Consider the following 10,559-nt stretch of genomic DNA (forward strand, 5'->3'; position numbering starts at 1 on the left):
TGACTGTTGACTTGAACCATAGCCTGCAGTTGCTGAAAGAGTGTTAGCCAAAGTGGCCCTGTGGGGACCTTCTCATCAAGTCTACTTCTTACTAAATTAAGGAGCATGCCAGGTAAAAGGAACTTCAAACCTTTCTAGAATGGATGCAGTACACTAAGTAGCAGATACTCACAGGACGACCTCCACATGGTCCAGAGCCCATTGATCATGACCTGTTCCATTGTGGCGTGGTTGCCACCAGCGCAGTAAAACCCCTTTCATCCGTGCTTCCCTGGGTTACAGACAGACACAGAGGGACACAGAGGGACACAGAGAGACACAGAGGTTGAATGTTAAGGAGACTCTTTATGTTAAGGAAGACCTTTCTTCTGGTAGGTGAGCTCTAGATTTCAGATGCTTTAACAGGCTAACTCAAGACAAGAAAATGTTGCACATTAGGATCCAGATCTGCCTAGTGCCTACTCCTCTTTTAAGAGTATTAAATATGTGACTTAAAAGTCAGGTAATAGTGGTCTATCTTCCTTCCTTCCCTTTGTTCTAAGAGTATCTGGAAGAACAATGTGTTTATCAACAAGCATGAAATGCTTCCTGTGACAGACCCTGTGCTAGAGGCTGGGTGAACAGCGCTAATCAATGGTGATATGATTCCCAAACAGTCGCTCGAAACAGAAACTCATTGCTGCTGTTCTCTAAAGGATCGGAAAGACTGTTTAAAGGAAGAGAGACATGTACAGTGTCTTTGCATTTAGTCCTCCGTCTATTCCCCCTTGCCATTCTGCTTAGTTTTCTGCCTCTGGACATATGGAAAACAGCAACACAATGTTGGTGGTCTGGGATATCTTGGCTCTGCCACTTGGTTCATGGCACTGACCCAATAACCACCCAGCTTCCTTGTCATGCTCAGTGAGTTACTGAGCAGGCAGGAGGACATGCTCTTCCCTTCAGGTTGCTTACAGGGGGACGTTGTAAGACACCCGCTGAGCTTGTGTAAAGTCCTTCGGCTGGTGCTGAGCGATGACGTGCCAGGTTATGCCATTGTTCACGCTGTACTGCAGCAGCACTGCTTTGTCCACGGTGTGGGGGCCACTGAGGTCACTGTTGCAACTGTCTGTCTGTGCTGTGCTCCCAATTTGCAAGACAAACATAATTTTGCTGAAAAAAAATACAGGGGAATCAACTTTAGATGAAAGTTGGAAAACATTTAAGGAAAAGGAAGCTTTCAATCTTTGTTTTTCCTAAAGTCCATAATCCCTGGGGCCATAATACAGTTGGGTCTTCTGTAGGTTCCACATCTGAAGATTTAATCAATTACATACCAAAGATATTCCAGAAAAACCTGTTATTGAATGAGTACAGCCTTTACCTACTTTGTTATTCCTCAAGCAACTTAGTGTATCACTCATCTGCATAGTCTATACATTGTACTGGACACTGTAAACCATGATCTAAATCACACAGAAGCATTAGCATAGGCTAAACGCAAGTACAATATCAGAGAGTACTGAGCATTCATGGGGAACCTGGAACTAATCCCCCATGCTTACTAAGGGCTGACTGTATAATATAAACCACTAAGAATAAACAGCTATAACTTTCAAATATGTGTCTCTTTTTACGATGCTGGAAATTGGTTTAAAATATTTTTCCCCAAATACCCTTTGTTCTTGTCTAGGCCAAGCAGCCAAGGACACAGAACACAAACACAACATGTGTACTGTATGCTTCTTTATAAATGGCTCCAAGCTGAACAGCAGCTGGACAAGGATAAATCATCATGTGTACTTCAGGAAAGGTTCTCTGGAGATCAAATGAGGGAAAGCTGGAGCATGCCGGTTTAGGCTCATGCCCATCCTTTGGATACATGCCTCTTTGCATTCCACAGACATTGTATGCTTAGAAGACACAGCTCTTTGTGTGTGCATGTGTGCACATGCCTGTGCAGTGTGTGTGTGTACATATGTGTATGGGGGCCAGAGGTCAATGTCAGCTGTCTTTGAGAGAGCTTTTCCACCATACTGTTTTGAGACAGGGTCGCGCACTGAACCTGGGATTGACTGATTCAGTTAGACTGGCTATCTAGCAATGGCTGATGTCCTTCTGTCTCTACCCTCTAGTGTGAGGATTATAGGTGCACCTCTACAGTTGGCATTTTATGTGCATTCTGGGTATCTAGACTCAGGTTGCCATGCTTACAAGGCAGACTCTTTACCCACTGAGCCAACTACTCAGCCCTGCAGACATGGATTTTAACATAGAAGCGTCTCCCCATAAGGTTACTAGTGCCTAACAGAGTGGTTACTAGAGTAAATAAGGAATATATATTATTTATATAACATAATGTGCAACTGTTCTCTGACTATTTGCATCAGTACATGGGGGTCACGGAAGCCTGACTCTTCAGGTTAATCACTACATTCTGTTACTGCACATCTAGCCCTCAGATAACCATGTGGTTTCTGAGTTCTTGACATCATTCAGTGGGCATTCTAGTCCAGGGCTTTGTGGTCCATTTAAACCTTCACATCATAACCCATACTCTGATTCTGGAAGAATGGGTGAGGATGGGAAATGGGGAAGAAAGTCAACCCTGCCCAGGTCTTGTCCTGCGTCACTTACATAATATACATAATATATAGTATACAGTTTCTGCTCATTTTCTTCTTCATTAATAATAAAGATCTCATCATCCTTTATTTCTATTTGTTAAACTTACAGGGGCTAAACATAGATATTTGCATTTATAAACTTTTCCATATTATTTTTATTTACACTACTACTGTGGTTGACATTATGTTTTATCTATGTAGCTAGTATGTGTGGGAAGAAATAACAAAGCCATCTATGGTAATTTTACACAATGTTAGTTCTGAGTTGTTAAAACATATGATGGTTCTCTGATATTCAGGCTCCCTTGCTTAGTGGACATTGTTGCATGAAGTCCATGATCAGATCTGGGCTTGTGACCAGTTCTGTGGCTATGACACAGGATTTCCTTACCTTGCTCGAGTGAGATCTAGTGGCTTGGTGGCAGCTTGCCTTATCTGACAACCATTAAAGTAAAGAGAGTCTCCATGGGCATAGGGCACCAGCTGCCCACAGCCACTTCCGATGACACCACCCTGAATTGTTTCCCAGTTGGCTTCAGTGACTCTTGCTGATTCAAAATTATCTTTAATGTAACTAGGAAGCTCGTGACTGAAGAGAGAGCAGTCATCGCCTGGGGGAAAGGAATGATCACAGAGATTGGAATCAGCTGGAGTAAACACAATCCTCCAAGAATAAGAACAATATTCAATTTCAGGTTTGAGCCAGTCTTAGGCAAGCACAGTGAAGTACCAGGCAGGCTTGCTCCCAGAAGCAATCATTTCTCTTGTATTTAGGTAATTATTGACTTATGTTGAGACAAATCCTATTACTTTTTAGTCATTTGTGCCAGTTGTTTAAATGCTACAACATCTGGTCAGGCTGGTAAAGTGATGGGTCTCAGCAGGAAGCTTTTTTCCTGATATAGGAGGCCAATCTAATTTCTTTTTTTTTCCCAGTAAGATTTTGCAGAAACTAGGTATGCTGTGTTCTTGTTCTACATCCAGCTCTCTACTTAATGAGTCATGAGAGGAGAGTCTATCTCCTAATTCCTTGATGGATTCCAGCACCTAACACAACTCTTGGTATCTTTTCAATACTCAGCAAGTATGCTGGGATAAATACATGAATAATAAATACACTGGAAATGTCTCTCAGGAGCCACTAAGGTGAGACTGGTGTGTCAGACACTAAGCTAGGGAATGTGTGCATCCTTACATTTCTTCTTGATTTGAACTATACACGTTTACTAAATGCCCTCAATAATTCAAAATAAAAAGGCCCTACTGTTGTTGGATCAGGGAAGAGGGAAAATGCCTTCTCGTGAGACAGTTGATGCATTAATTTGCCCAAAGTTAAAGTTCTTCAGCTAATAGCCAGGCGGCCTCAGCTGGTCTTGGCAGTAGTAATAACAGGGGAGCAGGAGGCAGGGAGTAACATCAACAGCAGAGATGTGTAGGGTCTACATTAATCACATCCATTTCATCTGGAGGCAAAGACAGCACCAAGAAAAAAATCCCTGTTGAATTCCAACATATATATTTTAACATCGTGTTCTTGGGGAAAGCTGTATAATTTTTTATCTTATTCAGATAAATCTCTCAGCTGTGAGAACTGGCAATGTTGACTGGGAAGAAAAATCCAAGACCTGGTCATTTTTACCAGCTCTTTGCTTTTAACAAATACGTAACCTCTAAGCCAAAATTATACAGCATGTATAAGAATGGGTTTAAGTAACTTCTCACTAGAAACATACATAGAATCAATTGACTTAACATAATACAATTAAGTTTTCATAGTGATGGTGTTAGACAGCTATCTCAAGGGAAACGCCCCATGCCAGGCTCCCTCCACCACTGCTAATGTGTTTTAGGAGTCAAGATACCAGTTGGAGTATATTCAGATCATCTGCCTATTACAAATGAAGCAAATAGTTAGAGGCATAAATAAATTACTCATTTATCAGGTCACCTTAACCACAGGTTACTTAGATGACTGGGATTTCTTAAAAAATGGGTATAGTTTATGCAAACAGTGAAATCGCGGTATTGTAAAGTTCAACGATTTCTCAGCTTCAATTATTGAGCTATGAAGAAGTAATGGTGAGTGTGTGATGGTAGAGTTTGAAGCCTGCTGAGGAGTCTGGCTGAAAGAAGAGCAGGTTTGGCAGGCTTTTCCAACCATGCGAGAGTCTGACCAGACTCTCTGTCCCAAACATTTGGTGTCTAGAAGCCCAAGAAGTAGAAATTTACTTTGTTGTATGATGGAGTTTGTTCCCCCACAACCCCCAGTGGCAGTGTGACCAGAGAAGTCAAAAACTCAGGTCACCACCTACAACTGTGGGGGGATGAAAGCCGGATGCAGGTAGGTAGAGTCAGATGCTGATGAAGACAAGGCCCAGAGGAGTGACCAGAGAGTGAGGTGTGGCTAGGACAGGAAGCTCATGTGAAAGGCAGGGGACATAAGCACTACAGGGTCTCCTGTGTGGGTTTATCCTGTCTATTTACAAATATAAATCATCATGCTCAGAATCTATCAAGTTGATTTTAGCCTTTTTAAAAAAATGCATAGATGTGAGGTGTCTTTGAGTATACGTGGGCACATATTTGTATGCATGGGCAGGGGACAACCTCAGATGTCATTGTCACGAATGTCATCCACCTCCTTTGAGTTATTTTCTAACTGACTGAGGCTCATCAGCTAGTCTAGACAAGCAGCCAAGCGAGCCCTAAGGAACCTCCTGTCTGTCCCCGGTGCTTACAGTATACGAGTATAACATCAGGCCTTGCATTTTTATGTGAGTTCTGGGATTGAACTCAGGTCCTTGAGCTTGCAAGCCAAGTGCTTTACTGGCCAAGTCATCCTCCCAACTCCCCAGTCTTCTTTTAAAAATGAGTTTCAGGAAGCAGGAGGGGAACAGGGGAAGGGGACCATATATATAAATATCATAATGAGAGCCAGTGTTTTGTAGGCCAACTAAAAAATGATTTATAATGCTTTTAGGAATATAACTCAAGGCTGAGAATTCATCCCAAAAATAATAAACTAGAGGTCAAAGATTGTGTCATCCACCTCTGCCCCTCAGCCTGGCCTTCCCATCCATTTCCTAGTGTCCTGTATGTAACATAAGGAGCCCACAGTATCCTGCTTCACAAACAGCCCTAGTTCAGACCTTGGAAGCTTTCATCACAGATGCAGACAGCCCCCGTGGTGCAGTAGCCATGCCCGCTGCAGAGCTTGGGACAAGCCTCTCCAATGTATACATGGTCGATGGCCCAGCTTTGCTTCTCAGTTTCTTCTCCCTTCTGGATCCAGCGAAACTGTGTGGCACTGAGAGACCCAAGGAGAAACACAGAGTCAACAGCCTTCCTGTCTGTGTCTAGCCTCTGCCTGTGGTATTGGGGATCTGAGGAAAGATCTCAAATTTCTATTTAAATCACCCCAAAATCAGGGAGTTGACTCATTTCCCAGACATTAGGTATGAGTTCTCACATGCCTTTCTGAAAGCTGTATCTTCTCTAAGGTTTTCTCTTCCTTCATCTATGTGCCCATGCATATGTGTGTTTGTATTCAATGTGTATGGAAGACAGAGTGTTATTCCTTCTTTTCAACCTTTATGAGAATTTCCTATTCCATTCTATAGTAATTCTATGTCCATATGTGTGTGAGTGTGCACACATATATACATATATATGTATAAAATTAAAGAAGCATATAATTTTCTAAATCTTTCAGTGAAATGAATGCTGCTCCTGGGAAAAATCACACAGCATCTTATTTATCCTCAGCTTCCTGTAACCTGGCAACCCAGGAGGTCTGCATGTCCACAGGAGCAATACAGTCTTTGGCAGGATGAAGTGCTAGGGCAGAATGGGCCCTGACTTCTGTCTCTGTGTAGAATTTAACTTCAGGATGTTTGAGTAAATTGTTGCACAGGTATGATTCGTAGTTACAAGAAAATCTGGACTTTGTGAATAATTTATAAATATGTTCTCATTCTTTTTCTTGGGACATGGGATGGCAAGAAGAAGAAAGGGTCATCAGGCTGCAGCTAAAATTCTGTTCTCATCTTTCTGCTTGACTATATAGAGCAGAGGTTTTTACCATGTGGGTTGACTCAGAAAACACAGATATTTATATTACAATTTGTAACAGTAGCAAAATTACAGTATGAAGTAGCAACAAGAATAATTTTATGGTTGGAGTCACCACAACATGAGGAACTGTACTGAAGCCTAAGGAGGCTGAGACCCACTGCTGCGGAGGCTGTCTGTCAGCCCCATGAGGCTTACCTCTGTAGACAACCCACCTTGAGGAGACGTGGTCCGGCAGCTGGATGGTGATCCTCTTCCAGCTTGAACTGTTGACAGCATTATAAATGGTGGCTTCATGGAACTGGAAGGGGGAGCAGCCAATGCTATTGGAAGAGGAAGGTAGGCACTGGGTCTGCACGAGTTGCCAGGAATCAGACCTGTAGCAATAAACAAACAGGGCTGCATTAGACAAGTCAGAAGTAGTCCTTCCACTAAGTAGTCCTTCTGTGATTAATATTTCCTATCCTTTGGGATAGGATTAAATCATTTTATGTGAATTTCTTTTTTAAAAAAGATTTATTTCTATTTCATGTGTATAAATGTTTGCTTGCATGTATACATGGGCACTATATGTGTGCAGTTCCTGCACAGGCTAGAAGAGGCAATCAGGCTAGGACTGGAATTACAGAAAGGTTGAGCCACTGAGTGCTGGGAACTGAACCTGGGTCCTTTGGAAGAGCAGCCAGTGTTCTCCACCGCTGAACCTTCATTCTAGCAATGGGTATTGGAGGGGTTTGATAGACAGTAAATGGTTGGGGGATGGGGAGAGGAGAGGAAGGGGGCAAAGTGATATAGTTCCATTTCAATTAAAAACACTTATTCTTCTATTCTTCTTCTTTTTTTTTTTTTTTTTGGTTTTTCGAGACAGGGTTTCTCTGTGTAGCCAGGGCTGTCCTGGAACTCACTCTGTAGACCAGGCTGGACTCGAACTCAGAAATCCGCCTGCCTCTGCCTCCCAAGTGCTGGGATTAAAGGTGTGCACCACCACTGCCCGGACAATTAAAAACATTTAAAATGTTAAGAAAAGATCACACCCAAACAAAAACCCAAACCTCTTGTGGGTCACCCACAATCTAGTGGGTAGCCCTACACTCACACACATAAGAACAGCTCCTAGATTAATGAGCATGTTATAAAAGAAGAAAGAAGAGAAAATTAACTAATAAGGGCTGTAGGGGTTAGGGGTGTGTTCTGCAAGGAGGAGAGTGGATGGATATGATAAAATACCTTGTCTATATTTATGAAATTCTCATAGCATAACTAACTTAAAACCAAAAAGGAAATAATAACTTCTCATTAGATGTGTGTTAACTCTTTAAAACTACATTAAAATATGTAAATGTATTCACAGACAACAGAATAAAATAACAGCATATATAAGAACGGGTTTAAGTAACTTCTCATTAGAAATATACATAGAACCAATTGACTTAGCATAATATAATTGTTTTCATAGTGATAGTGTTAGCTGTCTATAAGGGAAACACCCCATGCCAGGCTCCTTCCACCACTGCTAACGTGTATTAGGTGTCAGGACACCAGTTGGAGCACATTCAGATCATCTGCCTATTAAAAATCTTCTGAAGGTTGGATAAAAATGAGCAGCATGAAGCAAATAGTTACATGAGAACAAACTCAATATCTTATTCTAAAAGGTAAAGCAGCTGTCCAGTGTGAAAACTGAGTTTTTCCCTTTGGTTTGAAAGAAAAATGTGGAGACATGTAAATAAATTTTAAGCTAATGAAACTTGCAAGAATACTCACATGAGCTGACCAGGCCTCCCTAGGTATTGCAGGCAGCCCCTGTCTCCCCAGTCCTGGGGTTACAGGCGTGCCACAATCTCCTGAAAACTTCTGCTTTCCACACACAGAATTGCTTCTTTGCAAGTAGCTACCTTAACATTAGACCCATGTTTAAATTATGTTTTCAGGTTTGGAGGAAATGTAAACTAATTTCACCAACCTTGCATCCTTAGTGTACTCCAGCATTACAGAATGAAGGTCACCACAGGAGGTGGCTTCACAACCCACCACAATCTAAAACAAACAAGAGCAATCAGTGTATGGGCTAGACTGAATGATATCCAATATAACTAATAAGAAATCCTGTATCTCAACATCAAGACTCTGATGAGCGATCAACTATTCAGAGGAAGTTTTACAAGGAGTCTGCCGGTGCATGGAGAATTCATTCCTTAGAGCTGTTAAGACATGCAATTTTCAGAGAAGCTGAGAATTAACAATTTTAAGGTATTATCTCTACTAATTTAACTAATATATCACATTACATGAGTTTGGGCAAGCTAAATTGGCTAAAAATATTATGAGAAGAATTTATGGAAGGAAATTGAAAGTATCTAATGCAAAGCATGCTCACTGTTTAAGAGCACTTATTTGCTATTTAGAATTGAAAAATTAAAAAAGTATTACTTAAATAGTCATTCTTATGGCTTCTCCTCCTTTTCAGTATAATCTGCAATTAAATGTTTGAACTTTAATAATGAATGAATGCTATAAAATTTGGTGACTCAAATATAAGCTCTAATTGTTCATTTAATCAATAAGTGCTAGTGTTAGGTTAGTGCTAAAAGTTTCAGGCATAACACTCATAAATGAGACAATTAAAATTCAAGGTTAGAATAAGAAGTGTAGTCCAATAATATTAGCGGGAATCTAAAAGACACACATAAATAACCAATGCAGAAATAGTGAGAATGCAGTTTATTAAATGAATTGGAAATTGATTCATCCATTAGGCGCATGTGAGCTGACCCTGGAGGATGGAGAGCATCTGGAAGGCAGAGGTAGCAGAAAGCTGAGGCTGGATGCAAGTGGAGAGGGAATGGAACCCTGCAGGATGAAGCAAGTGAGCTGAGCTGAGTTTCACAGGCTGTGATACAGATAAACAAGCCGTTGACCTTAGCTTGCTGAGAACAGAAAACCACCGAAGGTTTGAACCAATGAACCAAGAGCCAAGCTATATAAAGCTCATCTGATTCTGACATCAAAGTTAGGTAGGAGTGGAGAGACTGGGTGCCAAAAGAGAACTTGATAGTTATTTGTTGACTTAAAAAGGGCACACATTAACGATGCAGAGATCTGATGAGGGGAAGGACATGTAGACGTAGAATTAGAGGGCACAGGCATCAACTACAGGTGAAAAGTGAAGATTTTAAGACATTTAAGTCTAGTTAGTGGTGAAAGGTGGTCTGATCAACAGGAGTCGTAAGGAGGACCTGGAGCAGGAGGGACACTGTTGAGTTTACCATGAGACATACTAAGAGCAAGTCAGAAATGTGTAGAAACTACTAAAATGGAGTTAGTAGGCTGGTAATAAAGGAGGTAAAAGGAGCTGAAGTCAAGCTTGATGACATGAGTTCGATTCCTGGGGTCCACGTGGTGTGGGGAGAGAACTAACTCTTTCAAGTTGTCCTTTGACCTCCACATGGGTAACCAAGGCATGCATCTCTCTCTCTCTCTCTCTCTCTCTCTCTCTCTCTCTCACACACACACACACACACACACACAAAACTCAAGCCAGTAAAAGAACAATGTAACTTAAAATACTAATATGAAATTGAGTTGTTGATGAGCTGGTCAAGGTTAGATACACACATTTCAGACTTGCTTTTCAAGATATGATACAAGCCGGAAGACTGTATGGAGTCCTGAGTGATCAGATGCAGTGGAGGGAGAGATTCGTATGTTTGGAGGTAGAGGGAAAAAGATGACAAAAAGGGCAAAGAAGTAGTTACCAAGGAGATAAAAAAGAGGGAGAGAGAAAGGGAGGGAGGGAGGAAAAGAGGAAGGGAGGGATGGATGGAGAGAGAGAGAAAGAGAGAGAGGCAGAGGGAGAGGGAGAGGGAGAGGGAGAGGGAGAGG

The 10,559-nt window shown here is 41.5% G+C and overlaps 1 protein-coding gene across 1 annotated transcript in view; it reads right to left on the reverse strand.

Moving 5' to 3' along the window:
- Nucleotides 1-10,559, reverse strand: part of Reln (reelin) — a 416,018-nt gene that overhangs the window by 10,038 nt on the left and 395,421 nt on the right. The window contains exons 58-63 of the mRNA XM_028778108.1: nucleotides 8,641-8,714; nucleotides 6,893-7,054; nucleotides 5,756-5,913; nucleotides 2,998-3,217; nucleotides 955-1,152; nucleotides 173-271 (exon numbers count right to left, since the gene is read on the reverse strand). Coding sequence (XP_028633941.1) covers nucleotides 173-271; nucleotides 955-1,152; nucleotides 2,998-3,217; nucleotides 5,756-5,913; nucleotides 6,893-7,054; nucleotides 8,641-8,714 — 911 coding nt within the window. The remainder of the gene's footprint in view (nucleotides 1-172; nucleotides 272-954; nucleotides 1,153-2,997; nucleotides 3,218-5,755; nucleotides 5,914-6,892; nucleotides 7,055-8,640; nucleotides 8,715-10,559) is intronic.

The sequence above is a fragment of the Grammomys surdaster genome, unplaced genomic scaffold, assembly GCF_004785775.1.
Source record: "Grammomys surdaster isolate TR1022 unplaced genomic scaffold, NIH_TR_1.0 325, whole genome shotgun sequence".
Taxonomy (NCBI): domain Eukaryota; kingdom Metazoa; phylum Chordata; class Mammalia; order Rodentia; family Muridae; genus Grammomys; species Grammomys surdaster.